Genomic DNA, 27,682 nt, shown 5'->3' on the forward strand with positions numbered 1-27,682 from the left:
GCAATTACTCCGTTTTATGTACTTTGCACTTCGGTATACTCAATAAGTGCCACAACAATTCAAAAAATGAGATAGTAAGCACAATGGATCTCCTACAGTCTCATTTAAAGGCACTATTTTTAACATTTTTTACAAAATTAAACTTCAACTCAAACAATGAGTGAACATGAAAATGTAAATTTTACGTACACAATAAATTTCATTCAGGGAAGGAATTAGCCTTTGTCTGTAAAACTGAGTAAAAACCAAAAAACACATGGTCTGCTAGACCTGGGTTAGAAATCTTTGCATCAGACAATTTAAAATGAACAGGGGTAGTGGGGAAAATCCATAAAAATGTTGAGAAAATAGGTAAATTCACTAAGGAGGTAAAGCAGACCTCAAGGCAAAACTGCCAAGACTATAGGGCAGTACCTTTGACTGGTAAGAATGGTTCAACGATAAGAATGTGATCTGATTAGAGAGTATAATTAAGTCTTGAGCATTTACATTGAGAGATGAAGCTACTAATCAACATTAACTACAGTCTTCCTATAAAACACCGATCTCACGTTATCTACTGCCTGAATGCCCTAGTCTTTTATCATAAGGGTTAAATATTATTGTAAATTTTAAGGCTTTTTGTTCATGAATATTTGCAATTTGCAAGAGTGTTAGACAAGTTCACTCAAGTGTGACCTTTACAGGATGAGGTTGTTAACCACAGTTTCCTTCCTTTATGTATTATACTGTAAAACAGCAGCGGTGTAAAATGCTTTTCTTGCTCACTAGCACCACATACTGGATCAAATATGCAATAGACTCCAAATATACTATAATCGTTTTTCCAACCAAGAATCAATGAATAGACAGAACAGTGAAAAGCAACAAAAACTCCTGCTACCCAACTGTGACATACAGACTGTTTTCCTGTCTTATGGCTAGGGTGGCTTTTTCCTTTGCCTAGTCCTACAGCAGAGTTTTAAATAAAAACAAAAACCATTGTCCCATTAGTAGTAATCTGACACTTGCCATTAATCAAATTCCCTTATATAAAGTATAATGGCCACAGTTCACCTGAGTCCACCCCTTAATTAAAACATACTATATTCTTTATATAGGAGGAACTATGGCAAACTCTAATGCCTCACAGCTACTGGAGGCTGGATTTGAGAATACCAACCCCACCTAGAGCTGGGCACTTAATTAAGAATTAACAGAAACTGACATTCACTACCTCTGATTGGCATAATCTTGCCTATGTTGGTTATTTCTTTTTTTATATTCTGTAAGTACTTTTTTTAATTCTGCTAATACTTGTCCCAGTATGTGCTCATGTACTGTCTTCTTAAAAACATACTACCGCATGTGTTGTTACATGTGGGGTTCAATCTGCAACAGGGAAACAACATGAAGGAGAAGTCAAACACTGAGCAACTCTTACCAAAGAAAAATGCCATGTCCGTCTTTAGCACACATTTTGGTTTCAGTATAAATGACACCGAACAATAATAAGTTAAATGTAAACACTGTGGAAAAACAGTTTCAGCAAACAAAGGTAATACCAATTTGTTTCAACACTTTGAGCACAATCATGTTATGAAATCTGAACAATGTATGGCTCAAAAAAAAGAGAGACACTGACAAGCTCCCATCAACAAGTTCCTCCACAATGCAGCGGTCAATAACACAAGCATTTACAAATGACTAGACAATACAAAAAGGTTTCAAGAACATGGAAATAAATAACTGATGCCATTTCCTAGTACATCGTGAAGGATAGGACTTCCATAGCTGCAGCGGAGCACAGTGGGTTTAAACACCTCATTAAAACCCTTGATACACTGTGCCATTATGAAAATATTTTACCCAAACTATGTTGCACAACATGTACAAAATCTGTTCAGCATTTTAAAGCCACATCTGATCTCTGGACAAGTAGGACGACAGAGACCTACTTGAGCCTTACTTTGCACTACATTGACAATGAATGGAAAATGCATAACTGATGCCTTGAGACGGCATTTTTTCCAGTTGATCACATGTTAGAGATGATTGCACAGGGCCTGAGAAATATGCTTTCTGTGTAGGACCTCACGGAAAGGAACCTTGTGGCTATTACGACAGACAACGGCGCTAATATTGTCAAAGCTACAGAGCTCAATGGATGGACATAGCAGCAATATTCTGAACATAGGCTGAACCTGTGCTTGTTTTATGTGTGGTATAAATGATAATGTGTTTTTATATGCCTTACTTTTTTAAATTCTCCTTTACTTTTCTGTGCTGTTGTTGTTGTTGTTGTTGTCAAGCACTTTGCTACACGCCTTACCCTTTGTTGGCAATGACAGAGGTCAAACGTTTTCTGTAAGTCTTCACAAGGTTTTCACACACTGTTGCTGGTATTTTGGCCCATTCCTCCATGCAGATCTCCTCTAGAGCAGTGATGTTTTGGGGCTGTTGCTGGGCAACACGAACTTTCAACTCCCTCCAAAGATTCCCCTGGAGAAGCAGTGTCTGATTCAACAGGTCTTCAAAGTATCATAGATTACAACCACCACTTCTTGACACACAACAATGCGCTGCAGTATAATGAATAATAACAATACTTAAAAGCGTTCTCGAAGCTGGGAGGAACCGGGACACGAACCCCTGCTATCCTTACTGTGAGACACCAGAATTACCACTGCGCCTGCTTCCATTGCGCCATCTTTGTGGATTGTGAGTTGAATGTTGCTAAGCTATATGGAGCGATGCACTAATGATCTGTACTGCTTATGTATGAATATCTGAAGGCCTGCGAATTTTGTTTTTCTCTGCATTTCTGACAGGACTACAGGCTAAGCCACTCAGAGGTTGATTCTGGGCCGCATGTGGCCCATGAGCTGCCAACTGAATAGGTCGGCTATATATTATCAATATTGTCATTGGCTCAAATACAATGGTTTTATTTCTTCCAAGTGCCTTTAGAGTTCCTCTAGAACTTTACAATACAGTATAGTATACACAGGGACAGTGAATGCTTTCTCCTCTTCCTTCCTACTCCACTTCCTCTACACAAGTGTTGTCCTCTGTCTCACAATTCTGACTAGCTGAGGTGAGATTGAAGGCTCCTTCCAGTCTACAAAAAAGGTCTGGAGTAGGTACTTCCAGGTCAGGTCGAAGTTTGTACAAAGCAGGGACTGTTCATTCCTGTAGCTCACCCTTGTGGCACTCATGGTATGCAGCAGGGCTGTCCCACCAGACTACGATTCCCAGTGTGCCCCGCAGGCAGGCAAATGGGAGCAGTAGCATAGGGGCGCTATTCTCTAGCATGTCAGAGAAGTATATATTCTGAAAAGGCTAACTCCCATAATTTTGTCAAAGAATGTATCAAATATAACCTTTTTTCCTCACAAATATGGCTCTTTAAATTTTTATTTGAATATGGAATGTTGCAATATAGATTTAATAATGATGTAAATATTTACATCATTAGTATTTTTCATTGCATTTAGTTACAATAAAATGGTAATTTTTCTGTTTTGCTAAAATGGATATATAGTATTTTGCAATGAAACTGTTCATATATAGAACTAATACAACTGAAATTCCCAAACCCATTTCAAGTAACTCAATTTCCCACATATAGAATGACAGACCAGTTCACAATATAAAAAGCAACCTGAAGCAAGAAGTATAAAAAGTCACACATTGTACTACTATGTACACAAGTAATACTAACAACCTATTTCACAAGTGAATTATAATATTGACCTTTTCAAAGAAGAGGAATATAAGAAAGAGCCCCGAATTCACACCGCTGGTCCATTCAGGTTATGTGTGAAATTTGCACATTCTCCATGTGTGCGTTTTCCTTTAGCTACACCATTTTTCTCCCACCTCTAGATTCAACTGATTATTGACTCTTATTTAGCCCTGTATAAATGACTGTGGATGTTTAAATAAATGTTCCTTGTGATGGAACTCGTATCCAGCCCCAGACCTCCTTTCTGTCTTAAGTCTTGTTACCCTGAATTGGACCAATCAGGTTTGGAAAATAAATGAATGAATGAAAAACTGAAAAATGCACCTCTTGAAAAACCTAATTGCCCTCAATTTTATTTGTGTGTGTGTGCGCTTTTTTATTAAATTAACTTTTTAATTATTCAGAATTATGTGAATCAATTTTATAACATTTCCCATGAGACTTAGATCAAAACAAAGTACAATCTATATGGCTCTACACAAAAACACTTTGAGAACTAAAGTAATAAAAGTAGGTCTCAGCAAAAGAGATTGCCTTCACATCCTTGTGCATATGATGCTTACTTACCTTGGTGTGGACGGTGAACTTGACCTTATCCCTTTCACTGACTGCATCTGAGATCTCAACTTGAAGGGATGAGTCATTGTATAGATCTACTGTCACAGACCGTGTCTAGCAAACAGAAAAAAGAGGCGAGTGAATCATTTAGTTTATATGAAAAGAAGCACTTGAAATGCCCAGAATTTGACTTTGGAAAGACAACACTATAAGGTTCCATGCTAGCCCAGGTACAGTATCTCCTTCTGCGTGTATCCTCCATGTATTTCATTTTCCCCTCCAACATCCCAAAGACATGTGACTGAGGTTAATGGGTGACTACAAACAGACCTCTGTGGGTAAGTGTGTGTATAAGTGTAGCCTGTGAGTGTGTGTAAAAGTGTGGCCTGTGACAGGCTGGCACTCCATCCATCTGCTCCAGACCTAGTGACCCTATACTGTAAATGTGAACTACAAAATGGCTGGATGGACATCTGTGCTGTAAACACTATATTTCTGTATTTAGTGGATATGACAATGATGACACTGATGATGATGATGATGAAATGAATCATCTGTTATTCATCAAAACGTCAACCACTGCTGTTTAATTATGTGCACCTTTTATTAAATGTAGTTTTCAAACAATTATCAATAATATCAGATAAGAGTTTTTTTAGAAAACATGAAGACTTAAAAATGTGTCTGATGAAGACTCAACAGTCAAATGTTTCCAGTTTCTTTCATTTCTTCAATATTGCATCAACATTCATCTATTTTCTCATTTCAGAGATTCACAAGGATATCAATTTTCTCTAACGTCTTAAAAAAAAAAAAATCCAAATGTGGTCAGGTGATGAGAACTATAAACAGAAACAGCGGCTGTGTGATGACAGGAAAAATTGCTGAGATTACTTGAAGTATACAACAGATATACACACCCTGGCCTAGGTCGGTCATGCAGTAAGACGTTAATATTTAAGAGAGTGTAAAGCCCACCCCACCCTAATTCATTGTTGGTCATTCATATTAAATTGATTAAAAAATAGACAAGAGATAACCAGCTACCTTTTCATTGGCCATTCAACATGTGCAAAAGAGTCATGAATGGACAAAGCTGTTTATGCACACAATGCTGATTTACCACAAAAGAGCAAAGTCTAAGCATGTGGAATTGTGTCTTGTGATGTCAGGAAGAATTTAGAAAGACTTGCAGAGAACATTCGTGACAAACATAATAAGACAGGTGTAATTGTTTGCAGTATGGTCCACTAGAGAGGGCAGACATGTCACCTGGAATTGGAAATGACTAAAACCATGTACATATATAATATGCATCACCCTAATAACTATGTAAAAGCCTTTGGAACGGTGATCAGCAAGGAAGTTGTGAAATTAGATAACCAGTTTGATAATATGAGTTTTAAAATATGCTATACTGCTTTTTGCAAATTAGTCTCTTAATATTTCAGAACTACATGTCAGTTTTTTGTGTTCAAAACATGTCTGTACAAACAACACTAGTTTATACACCTGCTCATAGCAAACTCCTCTCCAAGATACTGTGCAGATGCTGAGCACCATTTACCAATGTGTACATTTATTTTTTGATAACTGCCATACTTCAGTCAAAGGCATGACGAGGTCATCTTGCAACCTAGTGGATTACAGTCCAATGCTTTACACAATAAGCCAAACAGTAATGCTAGTTCACTGCAGTAAATTCAATCATCAAATAATACAAGGCTTATAGGAGATGGATATATTCATGTATATAAAAACACAAAAAAATAAACTACACAAACATCTAAGATCCAGGCTGACTGGATATATGTTTCACATTTTATGGGTTATATTTTTCCTTTTTAATTTTTGTTCTAATAATTAAACACCATTGCAAATATTATTTATTTTTAAATAATTACACACTTAAGTTATGTGGCTGTTGAATAAGTGAAAACAGAAAAGAGGATGTCACTGTGTAGCTACTGCCTGAAGCCACCTGCAATGGCAGCTCAAAGCTTAGAGCTTTAGTTTGCTGAGGGGCTACTGTCACCCAGCAGTCCTGAAGGTGAATAGTGAAACCATAACCCTGGAAGTAACCATGGGATCATGTTTAAAGGCAGCCTGCCCCCTGCCAGTGGCTATCAATGCATTTTGAGCAGGGAGGTGAGGTTATGCAACGTTTTTCTGGTACATGTTTAGGATAAAGAGCCAGAGAGAGTGAGAGATAGAGAAAGACAGAGAGTGATTGGTGTGAAACTGGGAGGTGGAAACCTGGGGTATACATCTCACCTGACAGTCTAGGAAGTAAGACCTGTGAAGGAAAGTCCATTTTATTATTTCATGAATTACTTTATGGTCCTTCGAATCCATCCCTTGCATATGCTGGTTTAAAAATAAACCATTTTTGAATGGTGAAACTCTTTTGCATTACTCCAGATTAGGACTGCACAATATTTTAAAAAACTGGCATTGAAATATTTTTTTCTGCAATATGCCAAAAAAGATTTTTAAAATGCCACCTTTTGGTTGAACTGCATTTGAAGCAAAGTGATACACATTTAATACATTTATTTTGCTCTTTATTTAAGGAAAAATGTCATTTATCTTTTAAATACTTTTTTTTCTCAGAATAGCCTGACTGGAAATCCATGTAAAAGCACTGGAGTGAAAAGGTGAAACTTGGGTGCTCCAAATACTCCGAGACCATGTGAACACAACATTACAACAATGTGCTGAAGGCAGGAAAATGCTAAGGAACCAAATCTGTCTCAGTAATCAGCGATAGCATTATTTAAAAAGATGCAGAAATAGGCCCGAGGCTCGGAAAAAGCAAAATGTAGCACTAGTAAAATATTGGAGTTCATTATTTTTAGATAACCAAGCATTTTCTCACAACACATGCTCCACTCGCAACCCGTATTTAGAAAGAATAATAACTGTCTTTTCAATATCCCTTCAAGACACAGCCCACACAAAACAAAACCCCATCCTATCCCCCTCAACCCAGTATCTAAAATAACTTGTTTATCACTGCTCTTTTGGGCCTTCAGTTGCAGGACACATTCATACACAGCCACACACTCACCCTAACCAGGCCAATTTGAAGTGGTTTATCATTTTAACCTACAATAAACTTAAGTAAATGAAAAACAGTAAAATTTAGCACCTGCAAAGAAACAAGTGACTTCTTTTGTAAACACATGCAGACAGTGCCTAGAATGGGGTTTAAATCTAAAACACCAGTAAACCCCCGATTCTCAAAAGAATCGCAAATCCAAGAATGGCAATCACTTTCTGTTCCATCCGATCTTTGGAAGGATGACAAATCATGGAGGGTGGGTGCGTCCTGGGAAAGTTTTCATTTGATTAAATAAATATATTTGTACTAAAGCTGTTTCTTTTTGGAGCCATGACTCCTTTGGTTCTGGTGTTTCAGAAGCACGTTGTAGGCGCCTTCGTTTATTGTTTTTATCCATGCGGTCTTGTTTTTGTTTTTCTATGGCTGTGTCGTTAGCTAGAAGTCATTTGCTGACGGCGGCGGATTCACGTGCTGAAGTGACCATGGCGGCGGATCCGGGCTTGGAGATCCACATTACTAAACGAAGGTTGTATATGCGGTGGTGTGCGCGTTCGTGTTCGGGCGGCGGTTGTATTGTGCATGGCTTGCTTCTGGCCTCTGTGCATATATACAACTTGCCGTGCACACTTTACCTCAAGTTTAGTTTACAGGTTGTGTTGTGGGCGCCACCTACTGACTCTGGGAAGCCGCTGGGTTTGACTCTGTGGCGCTGAGGTGCTGTGTGTGTGAGCTTTCGGCACGGCTTGCTGAGGCGCCGTGCGCGTGCGCTTTCGGCACGGCTTGCTTCTGCCGTCTGGCATCTGTGCATATATAAAACCTTTGTTTAGTAATATAGATGAGACGGCTTGCAATTTGGGGAAAAGTGAATATGTACTGTGGCCTACTTGTTTATCACAGGCTGTGCTTCGAAAGACCTGAAGAGCAAGGTGAATACATTACTGCGAGAACTTTAACCCCGTTATGTGCGGCTTTGCAGATAGACCTTTGAAACTGCTGTTGAAATTTAGGAGTGTATTTCTTTAAGTGGCAGAACATTGTCTGAAGCAGGGAAACTGTGAATCTTTTTTTTTTTTTTTTTTTTTAAATAATGAGGTCTGGTAGTTAAGTGTTATTTTCTTTGTACAACCCTAAATACAAACGGCATATGTGCGCACTTGTGGCAATTTATGGCACTTTTTCCCAGATACTGGAACTGAGCTCGAAGACGACGCTTTCTTTACAAACGACAGAGCTGCAGCTTAATCTTTTGTATATTTCTGTATGTGAAATGTGTGATACTTTTTCTGTAATGCAAGTAATCTTGTCTTTTATAAAAATTATACAGTACTTGGATTTAGACCAGCTGATTTCCCATTAAAAAGTTCGGTGAACAGAATCAGCCTCAAAAATCTTGATCAGTGTATCTCTACTGATCAAGAATACTGTGAATAGTGCTTTGCTGTGCAAGCAGAGCCTACATGTCACCCTCTAGTTACAAATTCAGTGCATTCAGGAACCCTTAAATTTGAGTAAATTATGTTATATCACACAGACTTCTCTTGAAGGTTAGTCATGGAAAATGTTTTGCAAAAGTTTTCCTTTTGTATCAAGCAGTAGAAAAGTTGTAGCATGACATGTCTGGTTTAATTTCCTTTACCTGATACTGGATGTCCTGCGATGTGACTATTGCACAGGCGCACATCGCGATGATGATGCTAAACGATATATCGTGCAGCCCTACTCCAGACTGATGAAACACCCAAGGGCATTCTTCTTTAACCACAGTATATTACACACATTGATCAGCCTCAACATTAAAACCACTGACAGTTAAAGTGAGTAACATTGATTATCTCATGGGATATATTAGGCAGCAAGTGAATAATCAGTTCTTGAACAGTCAGTTAGTACCCACCAAAAGTGGTCCAAGAAAGAACAAGTGAAAAAATTACAATGTCATGGTCACTCAAGGCTTATTGAAGCGGACAGAAATGAAAGCTAGCCTGTCTGGTCCAACCACACAGAAAAACTACTGTACCACAAATTGCTGAAAACTGTAATGCTGACCATCAAAGAAAGGTGTCAAAACACACAGTGCACTACATGTTGTTGTGTATGGGGCTGTGTTGCCATACATGGATCAATGTGCCCATGCGGACTCCTGTCCACTGACGAAATCGCCTACAATGAATACATAAGCACCAAGAATGAACCATGGAGCAAAAGAAGAAGGTTGCCTGGTTGGATGAACCACATTTTCTTTCAGATCCTGTGGCTGGCCAGATGCGTGTGCGTAACTTGCCTGGGTAAATGATGGCAGCATGGTGGACAATGGGAATAAGACAAGCCAAGTGGAGGAAGTGTGATACTTTTGGCAAAGTTCTGCTAGGAAACCTTGGATCCTGGCATTCATGTCAATTGTACCACCAACTACTGTAAAGATTGTTGCAGAACACGTATACACCTTCATCGCAAAGGTATTCCCTGATGGCAGTAGCCTCTCTCAGCAGGATAATGCACCCTGTCGCACTATAAAAATTGTTCAGGAATAGTTTGGAGGAATACGACAAGGTATTCAGGAGTTAACTTGGTTTGCAAATTCTAAGGATCTCAATCTGATCGAGCATCTGTGGGATGTGCTGGAAAAGCATGTCTGGTCCATGGAGGCCCCAACTTGCAACTTACAAGACTTAAAAGATCTGCTGCTAACATCTTGGAGCCCGATACCTTCAGAGGTCAGAGGTCTTGTGGAGTCCATGCCTTGATGGGTCAGAGCTGTTTGGCAGTATGAGGGAGACCTACACAATATTAGGCAGGTAGTTTTAATGTTTTGACCGATCGGTGTACAGTACATGCACACAACCACACACATGCATATTCTAAGAGGATGAGAGATGAGAATATACAGTATGTAAAAAGTGCACTTCAAATACTGTACATGTCTAGCCCTCCTAAAAATTGCCCTGAGACCCATTATTATATCATTTAAGAAAATGGTAAGAATCACATTCCTAACTGGATTGTCCTGTCTTCATTGCACTAAAATTTTACTTTTGAGCCCTGGTAATCAGCGATGGTAGTGAACTTGTAGTGGCTGGAAACGCTGTGCCTCTAAAGACACAATTCACACGCACTGCAGTGAGGGAGGAGACGGGGTGATGAGGGAACAGGCAACAATTGTATATAGTTAAAACACATTCAATAAACATTCAGTAGTTTTTGCCTGCATTAAGAAAACATTGTCTGGCGTGTTTTCTTTCCTCACAGGGCACTACAGTGGTGACCCTGACGCTCTTGGACAATTTCAGATTTACGATAATCATGTCTGCCATCATGTCTGCCAACACAGTGTCGTTAAAGTTTTGGGAACAGCAAGATGCAGCATGATTCACCCAGGCAGAGGCACAGTTTGCATTGCGGGATATTACGGAAGATGACACGAGGTACTACTACGTTGTTGCAGCGCTCAGTGGCTCTACAGTGTCCAGGGTGGTGAGTCTGCTTGAAAATCCCCCAGACACGAACAAGTATGGAACTTTAAAGGCATACCTTTTAGAGACATACGGCCTCACTGAGTCAAAACGGGCACGGCGGCTTCTAACATTGTCAGGCCTCGGAGACACAAAACCCTCCGCGTTAATGGACCACACGTTAGCTTTACTAGGTAGCCATAAGCCCTGTTTTATATTTAGAGAGCGGTTTCTCCAACAGATCCTGGAACAAGTGTGCACTGCCCTGGCCAACGTGACCATCGTGGACTACTGCGAGTTAGCCAAGATTGTCGACAGCCTGCACTCTGCTTTGCAGAGCTATCTTCCACCTGCAACCCACATCAGTCCCATTAGCAAGCCCGTGTCTCGTACTGCTCATCCCCCAGCTGTCGCCATACAGATAACTGACCTGTGTTTTTACCATGCCAGATTCGGCAAGAACGCAAAGAAATGTCGCCCTCCTTGTAAGTTTAACCCACCCAGGTCGGTCAACACTATCTCATCAGAACCTGCAGACCATCTACTCTACATAACAGATGCCCAGTCTGGCCGGCATTTTCTATGTGATACTGGCGCACAAGTGACCGTGCTTCCTGCATCACCTACTGATATGGCTTCAGGGAGAAAAGGGCCCGTTTTGGGGGCCGCTAATGGCACTATGATTCTAACCTACAGAACGCAGGACACAACCATATCTTTCAGTGGAAGGCGTTTCACTTGGACACTTCCTGTGTGCGAGTAGGTTGCTAGTTGATATTAAAAACAGCTGCCTTGTAGATGCAAAGGACTTTGTCACCCTTCTCTGCACACTCGGTAGTATCACTACTTCCGCCCTGTATAATATGATAGCCACAACTTGTGACTTCGCCAGCCTTCTCAACAAATTCCCCCAGCTATCAAAACCCACAGAAACCCCCAGCAGAAACCAAGCATTGAGAGGAACACTACATTTCTACTTCTGGTCCATGCCCACGCCTATTGGCTGGCCCCTGACAAGCTAGCTATTGTGAAGGCTGAATTTGCCAACATGGAGTGGCCAGGGATTGTGCGCCGATCCAACAGCCAGTGGGCATTGCCCATCCATACGGTTCCCAAAGCAGGTGGAGGTCTCCGACCACGTGGGGATTACCGCTGTATTCCACACATATAAGATTTCTCAGCATGGCTCTCTGGGAAAATAATCTTTTCAAAGGTGGACCTGGGGCCTCATGTATAATGGCGTGCGTAGAACTCACACTATAACATGGCGTAAGCACAAAAGCGGGAATGTGCGTACGCACAGAAAAATCCAGATGCATAAATCTGTGCGTACGCAAACTTTCACGTTCTTCCGCTACATAAATTCCGGTCAGTGTGAAAAGTAATGCACGTGCGCGCGCCTGCTGTCCCGCCCCAACTCCTCCCAGAATTATGCCTCTTTGAATATGTAAATCAATATAAATAGCCCCTTACGTTTTGTGTTCTGTGAAAAGACAATGGGAAAAGCACGTAGGACAAATTGAAGAATTTCAGCAAATACCAAGTGGAGGCAAGGAAAAACGTATTATTTTTTTGGTTTAAACAGTGGTATAATCAACAAAAGGAAGTTGATCGAGTGACAGTGTCTCGGAGAAACTCGAAAGCTCAAGTTCACAAAGTCGCATAGTGCCCGAAATAAAAAAGAAGTTGTCAGATATCAAAGTAACCGTGAAAAGGCGAGTCGTAGCCCACCTTCTGAGTGTCATATGACAGCTTATTAGGGTACAGACAAAAAAAAATAGGCACACAGTGGGGAAAAAAGCATGAAATGTCAACTTTAATCTCATAGTTTATTTTGTCATTAAAGTAGAACATCATAAACTTCATCTTAAAATCATTTAAATTTACTAGTTTCTCAAATCCCATCGTAACTAAAGTAGCACGTTAAATGCTTTGTTTTGTATTTGATCTTCTATGTGCTCTGTGTGTGTGAATCACTATGTGCTTCTGGGCTTTCTCTTCCTCCGACAGGACACAGAATCCATTACATTCGTGATATTACAGCTCTCTGAATAATTAAAATACTGAGATACATACGTGATATCATTTTCATGATGATAGGGAGTTAAATCATGTTATTAAACATGGGAACACAGTGGCACAGTGATTGTTCATGTCTCACGCAAGATGCTTACTGCGCCATGCGTGACCTTCGATGAAAAACTTTATTGGAGCAGTACTGTCTCTTTCAAATGTACTAACCCCTAATTCCTGTCCTTACTTTTCTTTCTCCAAATACCCATTCGTCATACAATCAGCTCTGTAATAGACGTTAAGCCATCTGTAAGCTCAGAACGCCGATTCTTCAAAACTTTTAAGGAACATTGAAATATCTTCGTAATATGTGTTTAATTATTCTATCTATCTATCTTTTCTTCCAGTGTCGCGCCAGCACAAGAAAGAATACAGCGTGAGGCAGGAACAATCCGTGAACGGAGCACAAGCTCCTAGCTAGCGCTGCGGCACCGTGTTCCTGGCATGTTTAATTATTAACAAGATAGATTATTTAAATAAAGTTGAAGTTTTCTCTATATAATAAACATATTTTGCTGCATTTCATCTTAAAAATTATATCGTCATCATATGTAAATACGCGCTTTATAAAGTGGCTCAGGTTGTGCAATATTATAACTGTAGTGCAAGTTTACAGTGAGGTGAAAAAAAGGAGCACCTGATGGACTGATTGAATATGTTTATAGTTCTTGGGATGAAACTGTTTCTGAACCGCGAGGTCTGTACATTGATTCCCCACTCAGATACAGTGATATAAATACTCTGAGTGGTGCAGTGAGAGTAATATGGAAAAAGATGATCCACTGTGGCAACCCCTAACGGGAGCAGCTGAAAGAAGAAGAAGAAGAAGAAGGTGCAGTGAGAGTAACAACGCTAAAGCAGCTATTGTATTTAGAATAGTTTGACCATTCCATGGACCATTATATTGTTACTGGTTAATTACAATCAGATGCATTATACTAATAAACAATATACGGTTAATTTCAGTGTATTTATAAAGCCGCGTCAGGGATGTGGATCTGAAAAAGAAAGGGTAACCAAACAGAAACAGTAGCACTGCTTTGACGCTGGGTGCCGCCAGTCTGCAAAACCGAGTGGAGAACTTGCATACACCAGGGTATGAGGTACTGTGGAAAAGTGCGTGGCGTACATCGTGATTTGAGCATGGAAACGTTTGTACACAACATTTCTGTGCATACACAGCATTTATACATGAGGCCCCTGGTCTGCGGCTACCACCAAGTACCCCCGTGCACCCGGCGGAAATCCCCAAAACAGCAGTCATCACCCCCTTCGGATTATTTGAATTCCTACGAACATGATTTGGCCTTAAAAATGCTGTGCAAAGATTCCAGAGGTTGATGGACTCTGTCCTCAGTGATTTTGACTTCCTTTTTGTCTACCTAGATGACATCTTGGTTTCCAGCTCCTCCAAAGTGGGCCTGAGCCTGCATGGGTTGATAATCAATCCCGATAAGTGTCTATTTGGAGTGCCTGTTATAGATTTCTTGGGACACTGCATTTCAAAAGACGGTGTGATTCCTTTGCCTTCCAAAGTCTCTGCTGTAACCGATTTTCCAAAATTCCACACCGTAAGCGGCCTCTGGGTATTCTTGGGCATGGTCAGTTTCTACCACCACTTCATTCCTTGGGCAGCACTCATTATGCAACCTTTATATGAGGAACTACAAGGCCAGTCCACAAAGTCCCCAGTCACATGGTCCAAAGACCTGGATGAGGCAATTACGAATACCAAATGTGCTTTAGCTGACGCGGCCATGCTCGCACACCCACTACCTGAGACAGCGCATCTTTGACACTAAACACAGCCTCTCACATCCAGGACGAAAGGCATCCCAACGTTTGGTGGTGAGCAAATTTGTTTGGTGGGGCCTAAAAAAAGATGTTCGTAGCTGGGCAGCAGCTTGTGTTGAATGTGAAAAGGCTAAAATACATCGCCCTGTTAAAGCCCCACTGACACTTTTCCCGGGGCCTACTCGCCATTTTCACCATGTTCATGTGGACCTGGTAGGCCCCCTTCCTCCTTCTTACAGTATGATTTTACACACCTGCTCACTGTGGTTGCCAGGACCACCAGGTGGCCTGAAGCTGTCCCGCTGACATCCACAACTGCAGCAGAAGTAGCGAGAGCCTTTATCAACACTTGGGTTGCACGGTTCGGCATGCCATCCCACATCACATCCAACTGAGGTGCACAGTTCACTTCATAGCTCTGGGCTACAATGGCACAAGACCTTGGGACGACCCTGCACCATACCACTGCCTACCACCCCCAAGCTAATGGCCTTTGTGAGCAATTTCACCGGTCACTAAAGTCAGCCCTCAAGGCCTCCATTACCAACAACAGCTGGGTCGACTGTCTGCCGTGGGTGCTGTTGGGGTTACGTACAGCTCCAAAAGAGGATCTGCAAGTCTTGTCCGCTGAACTGGTTTTTGGCTAACTGGGGATTTTATCCCTCAGAGTTCTGACCCCTGGACTGCATCCCGACACCAATCTCTGCTCCCAGAAACAGCAGTCACTTTCTGGCCGGTACCTCCTGCTCAGCATGGCTCTCCTCACTCCTGGCTTCCATACCACCTGCAATCAGCAAAGTTCGTGTTTGTCTGGCATGAGGCACATCGCAGCCCACTGAAACCACCCTTTCCGAGTTCTGGAACGTGGAGACAAAAGGTTTGTGCTTGACATCAGTGGCAAACAGCAGATGGTCTTGGTGGATTGCCTCAAGCCTGAACACTTGGATTCCTCTGAGGTTTTTGAGTCTTTTTCTGGCACCTGCTTCTCCTAACACACCTGTACCTACCAGGCATTCAGATGTTAGTTCTCCAGGTCTGGTCACAACCCCGCCTAACCGCACTCCGACAGGGCGCATAGTGCGTGCCTCAACAAAGTTAACGTTGCCTGTGCATGTGAATTCTGGGGGGACCTGTGTAGCGGCTGGAAGCACTGCACCTCTAAAGACACAATTCACACGCACTGCAGTGTGAGAGGAGGCGGGGTGATGAGGAAATAGGCAACAGTTATATATAGTTAAAGCACGTTCAATAAACATTCGGTACTTTTTGCCTGCATTAAGAAAACGTCTGACGTGTTTTCTTTCCTTGCAGGGTGCTACAAACTGCAAACGCACAGCCTTGTGGTCACTTCATTAAGCCCTTGTCCTTACCACTGGAGTTGTGATGATGAAGGCTGATCTGCCTTTTTTTGTCTACTCTCTCTCACCCTCTAATTCACTTAATTTTTTTTTGTCGTTTCTTACACTCTCCCTTTAATTTCACATCTGTGATCCCCTTGCAACGGAGAGCCCCATCTTCTGCAGTGTTCCAATTACTGAGGCGTTTCATTTTGCTTGGATGCAGAAGCGGTCAAATCATATCATCGGAAAGGTGAACTGCTTGCTATTCTTAGTCAATCTGCAAGATGAAGCAAGCACATTGTTTTGTGGCTGCACAGTGAGTCATGTCACAGAGTTTTGGAGACACCGCAGACTGTGCATGTCTATTTTAAATACAAAATGTATACAGTACCTTCCATATTTATCATTAAAACCAATGCAGCCTAGAAATTGTCAACTGTCTGTGATACGGGATTTCTTTTTTTGTCCCCGTCACCACACTGCTGTCAGCAGGACACCACCACACAATAGCTACGTCCCTGGCTGGCTTCTTCATCTGGGCAGCATTAACCTATCAGACTGACTTGACCTACTTCCCTTGACAGCCTGGTACTCTCAATCTACAAGGCTCCCAGCCTCCTGCTATTTTTGTCCTGTCTGTCCGATTCCTCTGTGCTTTTCACAGAATGGCTGTTGCCTCGCCTCTCTACCAGTTTCAGAAATACCCTTGGTTTCAGTGCTTGAATGGAGTCATACTTTGGTCTTATAAGTAATCATGTATGTTAACTGTACAAAAAAAATGCAGTGCTCATTTCATCAAAAATATTTCTCCTATATTGGGCAGAGCAATTTAAATATGCAAAACAAAAAAAATGTAAAAGAAAAAACACAAAATCTGAATGCCTTTATACAGTTGTCCATTAAAACAGTGGGTTACTTCTGAAAATGTGATAAAGTCACCAATGATCTGACTGCATTAATAACCTTGTACACTGGGATGCTATCAATTGAAAAAAAAGTTATGATTGTAATTTACAATACAGCTAAAAAACAAAACTGAAATGCTTGAAAGTAACATGAAAATAATATACTAAATAAAACAGCATGGGTTTATGAGAGAAAAACCTTGCCAAAACAACCCTTTAGAATTTTTTGAACAGGCAACTGCAATAGTTGACAAAAGCAAAGCATACAACACAATTTACTTTAACTTTCAAAAAGCCATTATTGCAGTCCCACACAGAAGATTAATTCTGTAACCTATATAACTGGATCTCAAGTTGTTTCACCAGCAGGAGGCAAAAAGTCTAGATAGATAGATAGATAGATAGATAGATAGATAGATAGATAGATAGATAGCTCCATGTGAAGTGAAGTCATCAGCGGAGTCCCTCAAGGGTCTACCATGGAACCATTACTTTTCCTGATTTACATTAATGACAGATTGTAGTATACTGCATACACTTGTGAAATTCACTAATGGCACATAAATATGAGCAATAGTAGACACTGAGGAGACAGCAAAAACAATTCAGAAAGACTTGGACAAGCTTCACAACTGAGCAAACAGTTGGAAATTGCAGTTTAATATAGAAAAGTGCAAAGTGCTTAACATTGGCAAAGGTAACATCTGTTGTAAATGGAGGATGGAAGAGAGACACCATCATACAGGAAGCAACTTCAAAAAAGATTTAAGGGTTTATGTTCACACATTTTCATCATCTAAGCCAGGGGTAGTCAACGTCGGTCCTGGAGTGCCACAGTATGTGCAGGTTTTTGTTCCAACCCAGTTCCTTAACGAGAACTCAATTATTGCTGATGAAGCACATATTGCTTAAGTGACATTTTAATGCTTCATTTTAGTGGTCTTGCTTGTTAAGGTTCTCCAACCTTAATTGCTTATTTCAATCTTAAACTGCTGCATTCAGTGTTTTAATTGCTCCTTATTAGCAATAAGATGTAAAAGACAAAGCAGCCAGCAGTTCTCTAGCTAGCTTTTTTCCAATTACATCTGTGTGTGTTCATCATGCACGGTTTGATTTAATAAAACACTTAATAGAAAAATGTGACAGACTGAAAATGATCTGTTTTAGGCTTCAAATCATTTGGATGATATCCTTGGAAAAGGAAAAAAATCTACGATATAAAAGCCTTACATTGCACAGACTAACAAGCCATAAAATTAAATAAGGTCTGAGATTGGCAATGATTGGTTTCTAATTAAGCAATTGGGTTGGAATGAAAACCTGTAGCCACTGCGGCTCACCAGGACCGACATTGCCTACCCCGTTTTACATCTTATTGCTAATAAGGAGCAATTAAAACACTGAATGCAGCAGTTTAAGATTGAAATAAGCAATTAAGGTTGGAGAACCTTAACAAGCGAGACCACTAAAATGAAGCATTAAAATGTCACTTAAGCAATATGTGCTTCATCAGCAATAATTGAGTTCTCGTTAAGGAACTGGGTTGGAACAAAAACCTGCACATACTGTGGCACTCCAGGACCGACGTTGCCTACCCCTGATCTAAGCAATGTGCAAAGGTGATTAAAAAGGCAAATAAAATCTTAGGTTACTGTATATCATAAAAATTGTTGAAAATAAATTGAGGGACGTTATGCTCTGACTAAAAAACACATTAGTGAGACCGCATCTGGAGTACTGTGTTCAATTATGGTCACCACGTTATAAGAAAAACATTGCAGCATCTGAAGCTTTGCAAAGGACAGCAACCAAGTGTATCCCATAATTTAAGGCATGTCTTACTCGGACAAATTTACTGAATTGAATCTATTTAGTCTTAAACAAATAGAGACTATGTGGGGACCAGGTTTTCAAAATTCTCAAATGCACTGATAATGTAGATCAAGCACAATTCTTTGAACAGTGAATCATGTACTTGAGGACACAGATGGAAATTAAGGGGAAATGCATTTAAGAATGAAGCCAGAAAGAACTTCTTTACACAAAGAGTTGTGAGAATTTGGAACAAACTTCCAAGACATGTAGTTGAAGCAAAAACCTTGATTACCTTTAAGAAGTATGTGGATGAGATATTGGAACAGCTTAGCTATTAGCCAAACAAACAAACTGAATGAACTCCCCTCGTTTGTCAAATGCCTTAAGTTCAATTTGAAAAGGTCTAGTAAGAAAAGATCACCCATTCATTATATAGACAGAACCCGCCCTGGAAGTCATTTGAGGAATAAAGCAGGAAACAAGCCTGGATTGGATGCCAGGTAATTTTAGGGCACAGTGACTCTGCCCAGAAAATGGCCAGGTTAGGATTTGAAACTATGACTCTGGAACTGTGAGGCAGCTGCACTAATCTGCCAAGGAAATGTCATCTTGAAATACTCGTCAATGTGCATCAAAATGAGTGGGCCAGATGATGGATGGATGTTTGGTCAATGTACACAAAGAAATGGTGTGTCCAAGTGCAAATACTATAGAACATGTGTGGAAAAAAAATAACCAGTTAGAAATACATCCCCAGGAAATCCTCAAGATAAGCAATACACAATTATGGCATTATTTTTTTTTTTAATTTTTACAAATAAAAATGTGTTGACTCTCTACCATGTGGTCAGACAGTACAGTTTCATGACATGGTAACATCAAACTCAGTCTGTTGCACTGCTAAATGGTGTGGTGCAGGTTGGGGCTAGCCAATTGCCATTAACAATCTGTGTTAATTGTATACTTTCAGGTGTCCAGTTCTAGCTTATTGAGGATACTATATCACAACATTTTTATTGTGGTCCATTCACACATCTATTTTCTGAAGTGTTTTATCCATTAAATACGTTAATGAAAATAATAGGTGCAAGGTAAGAGCAAGCCCTGTACAAGGATGCCACATCCACATTTACACGCACACTAGTCTAATTAAGATGTGTGAGGAAACAAATTTAAAATGTGTGCTGGGCCAGGAATGGAACCCATGTCCCTGGAGCTGTGAGGTAGATTGGCTACCCACTTTACCACACTGCTTTTCATATAAATAATACATTTCTCTATTATTCAGTCACATATAAAAATAGATACTGAATTGTAATGGAGCCTAATCCAGGGGTTTTTCCTACCCTTGAACTTAAAGTTGCTGCAAAAGTATCAGTCTTCTATGCCTCCAAATTTGAAAAAGCAGGTACAGTCCTTAGATGGACAGTTACATCAGTGGTGCATCGGGGTTCATGAAGCCACCCACATGATGCATACCACCACCCATCCCTAACCCCCCCACCAACACCACAATGGTGCACATGTGAAGATGCCTTTAAGGTGTAGTGGTTTCACTACATATTAGGTGACTGCCTGTAAATGAACTAATCCCTAACCCATAGTCCAACATAATCAGGATATTCAGCTGTGCATTGCCGAGGTCCTGTGCTTCAAATAGTGGCTGAGGTCAGTCAAGGGAAATCCTCAAAGAAGTGAGGTTATGGCTGGGAGAGGAATAAAGGTGGAGGAACAGTTGGAGGAACAGTTGGAGAAAGGCTGGTGCTAATAAACTGGGTTTGAGAAATGTATGATTAGGAGGTGGTGGTTGGTGGGGGTTTGCTTTAAACTCTTTATTTGGTGGCAGCTGTCTGGACAGACTAAAGTACAGTATATGAGAACAAGAAGATTAACTGAATTAGAAATTAAGTGTCATGCAACACCGCCTCTATTCACAGATCATTTAGAAGACCAGCCTCAGGAGGGCACAGTGAGAAACTCTAACATTAAAATGAAAATGCTTCCCTATGCCAAAGAAATTACATCTTATTAATCAAATTTATTAAACATCTGGGACTTGAGTTCACAGTTCCCTCAAGAAGGCTGACACAATGTCATCATTAACAGGGTCACACTGAGAGCCATGTCACTTCTATACTCTTCTTTCTTCTTTCCAAGATCCAGGCCAGTTGACTTTGAAACAATTTGTCTACCTAAATTGCTACAGAATGAAAAAGGTTGTAATTAAAGGAATTCCCCACTCAATAATCAGCAAAAAGATGTAATAGATGATAAAAGAGAAACCTTTTTGTCTTCCATCACTGGCACATCATACTTTAAAAAAAATACTGTACTTTTAATATAAAATGGCATATTTGTGAAGCAATCTAATGGTATCTAATCTAATCTAATATATAAGAAATGGTGTATGACATTCAAATATCATACAGATGTAGTATAACATGAGACTACGGTTTTACGTGTTCTAAATGTTAAATAAGATTATTCTAGCCTGGTATAATCTGAAGACTGAGTATTAACAGAGTTCAAGGTTCAAATCCCAGACTGAGGACTGTTTTGCATGTTCTCCCCAGTCTGTGTTTATTCTTCTCTAGGCGCCCTGGTAACCATCTTCTCTCCAGAGAGGTGTGTGTTCAGGTACAGTAATTGGCAACTTGAAACTGCCTGTATGACAGTGAGTGTTTGTGTAAGTGCAACAAGGGACTGACACTATTTGGGGTTAATTCCAGTCTTGCTGCCTGATGCTGCAGGGATAAGCTCCGGTATCCGTGACCTTGAAATGGACTACACAGAGTTAAACATAAATGACTGAAAGCCTGGACAGAATAATCTGCACTTGTAAAAGAATTCTGTGCCACAAAAAGCACTTTTTAAGGGTCACATAAAGCAACATAAAGCGAAGGGCAGGACACAATCTTGCAGAGGAGTACCAAAACTCGCATTTGTATAGACACACGTTCACTCATACAGAGTCAGTTTATTGTTGTTAATTAATCTAACATGCATAGCTTTGGGATACTGGAAGAAAATAGAACTAGGGCTGGGTCTGAACTTCAGAATTATATGGTAGCAATGCCAATCATTATGTCACCATACCACCCAAGTATGTTTATATATTCCTTAAATCTTATATTATGACTAGAGCCTTTGATTCAAATAACATTTCTAAGAGTGTCTAGTTAATAAACATTATTTCAATCAGTTGCCAGTTATCTCAAATATTCATACATTGCAGCAGCAACCTCCATTCTGAAAATATCAAACATCAACAGCTTCACCAACACAAGTCTTTTCCACTGGGATAAAATACATTAGCAACAAACCATTGCAACTCCCTGCCATTCACTGCAGGCTCTATCGAGCTGTTCAATTAACACCTTTTCTAATTAAGGTTGCGCTCTCTAATGGTGACAAACAGCACTGAGAATGTCTGCTACATACATTCACACCTACTCTCAAACATTAGCACAGCTAAGTGTTTGCCACATTAAAGTTTCTGGGTGCCAAACACATCAGCTAATAATTTACAGCCATTAGCACAGCTTGCCTCTCTCCTTTTTTTAATTTGTTTGGGATGCAAATATTTCTCATAATCAATAGCCCCTGCTTAAAAAAAAAAAAAAACCAACAGCACCATGTCCTGAAGGCAAAAGCATTTGTAAAGCCTTCTACGATGTGTGACCACATTAGACCCACATTCATTTTGCTTACTCTACATACTCTCAACCATACAGCTTGAACTTCAGAATCAGACTAGAGAGATGCCCAAATTCAATGTGGCATACTGGCTTTTCATTTAATAATAAAATGAACATGTTTGATTGTCTGTGACCTTCTCCATTTCTACTGATACTCCCACAAATATGGTATTTGACTTCCAAAAACCATCTGTGCCCTTAGCACATTTAATCAAGTTCAGAGTTTCTTGTTTGGTCATTATTATTATTCATCATCCACAGAGAAACATGTTATGCTACATAATGCAGCAAATCTGCCACACAACCAAGTAATCTGCCTTTTGAAGAAAAAGAAAAAAAACAGATGGCTCAATAAACAAGTTTCGAGCATACAATCCAGTCCAGTCTAGTGGCATTATTGTCATACCATCTACACAGTACTGCAGCATACATCACAGTGGCCCAAGATAACCCTCTCCAGGACCTCAGTGCAACATATACAAACAGGAAGAGTTCAAATGCCACTGGTTGGTTGTTTCTAGGCATTTCTTCAAGAGTCTGTACCTTGGGGGTCCCCAGACAGGTAGGTGTCAAGCAAATAAAGCCGCGAGCCTTTGGCATTCTCCTTTATGGTGCGGTCATGGCCTGATAGTACCACATGGTTTCTTCCATCCACATTCCGATTCAGCAAGTGAAACTTTCTTTGTAGTCTTTTCTTATTTGATCTGAAGAATGTGTCCAAACATCCTTGGTTGTTGGTCTTCTGCTGTCCGCACTAGATACGCCTGATGTTCCTGAGGCACCGATGGTCAATATCTTGTAAAGGATGCAGGTCATTTGCGTGCACTGACCACTCTTTGCACCCATACAATAGAGTGGGGCAAACTGTAGCATTGTTGACATGGCTCTCGATAAGTAGGGAGATGTCCTTTTGCCACCAAAGGTTACAAAGGTTTGCAAAGGTAGAACACGCCTTCGAAACTGGGGATGTCACTTTGCTTATCCTGCCATTGGCACAGATACAGCTTCTCAGGTGGGTGAACTTATCCTCTGGTTAAAAAGTTCACCATTGAGAAGAGTGGCTTGAATTGATTCTGTCAAACCCTAAAGCATGATGCTACATTTTGATCGAGTAAAGTGGAGTCTATAGCAGGGCATTGACAAATTCAAATTGTCTAAGACTGAATGGGCTACACTGAAGGAGTCAAAGGTACACACAATGTCATTAGAATATTCCAGATCAAAAACACTTCTGTTCTTGGGGGTATTAAATCCTTGCAACCATGGTGTTCTCCAATGTGTTTCATTAGAAAGAATTCATTAATTATATAATCCATCAGTCCATTTTCTAACCCTCTTATCTATTTCAGGGTGTCAAGAGACTTCTTCTGACTTGTTATTTTAGGTCATTATTATTATTATATGATCTATTCTTCCATTTTTTAACTTGTTTATTGATTTCATTGTTGTGGGGAGCGGCTATAAGGAGGTAATCAGCACTTGGAGTGTCAGCCTAGAAGTTTTGTATATAATTCAATACATCATTGCACTGTGTCAATTGGAGTCAAGAAAGGCAGATTTAAATCTATTATTATTCATCCATTTATTTAAGCCTATTTTAAGTGCATCAAGTGCTAGGTAGGAATCAAACCTTTACTGGATGCCAGTTCATCATATACAGTGGGACAGCTACACAACAGCCATCAATCAAATTGAAATAAGATGATGTGAACAATGTACTGTTCTTTACAACAGATTTTTAAAAAATATTTTGATATACTTTAATAATCCTTAGGGAGAATTGTCTTTTCACATGACCTTTGGTGGACAGCGCCCTGAAATAATGTACTACAGAATGCAATTTACTACAGAAAGGTACTATATAAAATGTGGATAATTTACATATAGTTATTAGTACAATTATTTTTTAATGCATTCCTATTATTTTTCTAACTTTAGCCACTTTGTTAAAGCTATAATTCATATGCATTACCTTTTCATGTGTATTACTATTTTTGCTGTGGCACTTTGGTTAACCACGCTGCCTCACGGAATTTGCATATTCTCCCAGTGTCCTCGCGTATTTCCCTCCCAAAAGAAAAAGACGCACTTGAAAAGTTAATACGTAACAATAATTTGGCCTTGTACAAAAAAGAATTATGGCTGGTTCCTGTCTAATTCTGTCAGAATAGACTTCAGCACCCTTGTGTCCCTGAACTGAATTTATGAGGTTCAGTAACTGACAAGAAGACTACAAGTCTTATAATTACTAACTTTTTCAGACTAATGCTACTAAAAAAATGGAGAGTTAATGGTAGGTGGTCACAAGCGGATTGCTCCATAAAAAAATAAGTCTTAAATGTTTATGCAGTCTGTGGCAGTAAACACCTTTGCAAAAATTAGTATCTCCTTTAGAGGGCTGCACTTCAGGTTTCTCCTTATCATGAATACACTGTCATTGGGGTAACTGTACAGACTCTTCTAGTCTACTTAACTTCCTACAGTCTTACATACCATTGAAGAAAATGAGCGCCAAACATGGCATTGATTAGCTTAGCTGTAAATCTACCCCCTTCCCTGTCCATAGGGATCACTACATCAGGACCACACAGACAAGAGGTCATATATTAACTGTACATAAATGAAGTCCCTGTGCAGTGGGAAGACCAGCAATAGAGGATGGCACTCACATAGACATGAAACATTCAATCAAGCTTCAGGGGAGAAGGTTAACTGCAGGAGCCAGAGGCAGTGACATCTGTCATCCTCCACCCCGCATCTTATTGTCCATCAAAGTAGACTTTCCCTGGACGTATTGTCTGGCAAAGAGTGCACTACACTGATGATGAGAAACTGACAAAAGTCAGGTAGAGAATCATCCTGTTGGGCCTCTAAACCATTACCAACAAAGGCAAAGCAGAATGAGATCCTCCCTGTTTCACATTAAATGGCACCCACTTGGTACGGTCTGTGGGCCCATCATAAGAACACTGCTTTACTTCATTATTTTGCTCCAAGATGGATACAGTGAAGCAGACAAAAATATACAAGGAGTTCTACAAATGTGGGCTGCCATTCCCAACAACATACTGACATGCATCTGTTGCACTCTGGCAGGCAATGGGTATGGCCCTATGGGGAAACTCCATATTCCACTTATTTCTCCTACCCCATGATCCGTGTGGAACAGCTGTAATACATTGTGGTCCAAACTGGATTTCTCAGTGTGTTAGGGATCAGAAATTGGATGAAGTAATAACTGACCTGTGGAAACTAAAGCAGGCACAAGGATCTGTCATGTGCAGCTTAACCCTACAGACCTTCATACATTACCTGAGTTCTCACACAGAAAAAGACATCACTACACATCTTCTGGGAAAGCTCCTAAATACAGGTTGTGCTGGATGACCTGGAACAAGAATTAAGAGACTGCATGTCCAGGAACGGCCATTTGTACCATGTTGTAATTTACAGACCTCACAACTACAAACTAGGTAGCCCAAGAGGCTTGGTGCTTCAGGCTGCATAATGGTTGCCCTTTGGCTTGCCAGGAACAGAGGTAATACAGGAGAAATTTTCAACACAGGATTGCTGCAGGCTCATATATAGCCTGCTCAGAAACTACTCCATCTTGGACAGCATGGAGAAAAACAAAGTCTGATTCAACTCTTCTTCTTCCGACTTTCCACCCAAAATATCAAGGCCACTAACTACCCACCCGAAACCGCCCTCCTGTTACATCACTAGATGCATCTGCAACGAAAGGGTGCATAATACAGTATATAGTCCTGACAATGCGCTGTAGGCTTGTACGGCTTAGCGTGCATAACGGTGCAAATTCCACTGCAATATTAGACAGAAGGTTACACTATCTAGTGCCTATTATTTATATATATATATATATATATATACACACACACACACATTATAGTATATACAAACAGTATATAAATAAAGTGAATGCATAAAAAAGCCCTTTATAGATAGTACAAATGATTTATTGTTGATAATAAAACAAGAGTAAAAAAAGAAAAAAACACAGTCCAAAAGTTTATGCATTCGTGTTTTAAGGTGGTGGTCCCTGAAAATTAAATACCACAAAAGGACTTATCAAAAGGTGTCCGTCTTTTTTTCAACTGCAACAAGTCTCCCTAAGCATTCATTAAAAGGCATTCAATAACCTCTTTCCGAAAGCAGGTGCAACGGAAAGAATGGGTTCAAAATTTAGGTCGAAAAAAAACCGTAGCCTCTTACCCTTCCATCCTCACCCACGAACAAGTCCTGACTGTCGTCCATTTTCGTCCTTCTTATAGTATTTAAGAAACTACTTGAAAATAAAAAATACGGTACCAAAAAAAAGAACAGGGTAAATGAATGAACCTGGAAAAAAAACAGACCCGGTCAGCTGATCACCAGCAACCCACTTCCAGGAGTCACCTGAGCCAGGGCTCACCGAACCCACCTACTTCGAGATACGATTGGCGTAAGAAACCATTCTTATTGATGCCATTGGTCAATAACAGAGTCCATCGAATTGGCCGCCGGCCCGTATCGTTTTTAAGGAGGAAGCCTACAAGTTGCTAGTTAAGGAAAGTTCTACATTAAGAGAACGTCCTTAAGGTTTTATTTATTGAGTGCACGTACCGTAAGCTAGCAGAATGCTCGCTAGGATAATCTTTGAGTATGCATAACAAAAGGTAGGAGGACTTGCACGTTAAGTAAAGTGTATGTAAACGTGCTGGGCTTGATTCACTTGTGCTACGCTTCTTAAAAAAAAAAAACCAAACAATTCACTAAAGGGTGGAAAATATCTCGCTTGTATATTTGGATTGAAAAGATACGGCTACCGCAGCGGTTTTACAGCACAGAGACGCAACGCGGAAGTAAATTATTTTTTTTCACGAAGGCTTAAGGGTTTTTTTCCATTTCTCGAGATAGCAGGATGTAATTATAATAAAAATAATAATAATAATGCATTACATTTGGCTCTTATTTACGAAATGGCCATGCCAATTGAAAGGGCTTTTCTGATTAACATGTTCGGCGCTGCCCAAACCTTGAACTCGTACTTTTACACACATTTCTGTACTCCGCTTTTCACCAGTGTGCCTGCGTGTCAAGCATACCAATGCTATCTATGTACGCCCAGACGACTCGGTCTTCTAAAAACCCCCGAGAAAAGCGAGGTATTGAAAATCCGTCGAAGTCATTCCCGCTTTCATGGTTGGAGAGGCTGCACTCAATTCCCTTTTTTTTTATTATCAATGATATGGTAATAAG

The 27,682-nt window shown here is 40.2% G+C and overlaps 1 protein-coding gene and 1 long non-coding RNA gene across 2 annotated transcripts in view; one reads left to right on the forward strand and one right to left on the reverse strand.

The window, feature by feature from the left end:
- Positions 1–13,860, forward strand: part of LOC127529374 (uncharacterized) — a 262,990-nt gene extending 249,130 nt beyond the window's left edge. The window contains exon 2 of the long non-coding RNA XR_007936055.1: positions 13,704–13,860. This is a non-coding gene — a long non-coding RNA (uncharacterized LOC127529374). The remainder of the gene's footprint in view (positions 1–13,703) is intronic.
- Positions 1–26,869, reverse strand: part of LOC114652439 (sorting nexin-32-like) — a 77,861-nt gene extending 50,992 nt beyond the window's left edge. The window contains exons 1-2 of the mRNA XM_028802823.2: positions 26,657–26,869; positions 4,295–4,399 (exon numbers count right to left, since the gene is read on the reverse strand). Of these exons, the coding sequence (XP_028658656.1) occupies positions 4,295–4,399; positions 26,657–26,698 (147 nt within the window). The 5' untranslated portion in view covers positions 26,699–26,869. The remainder of the gene's footprint in view (positions 1–4,294; positions 4,400–26,656) is intronic.
- Positions 26,870–27,682: the final 813 nt, after the last annotated feature.

Source organism: Erpetoichthys calabaricus, chromosome 1, assembly GCF_900747795.2.
Source record: "Erpetoichthys calabaricus chromosome 1, fErpCal1.3, whole genome shotgun sequence".
Classification (NCBI taxonomy): Eukaryota; Metazoa; Chordata; class Cladistia; order Polypteriformes; family Polypteridae; genus Erpetoichthys; species Erpetoichthys calabaricus.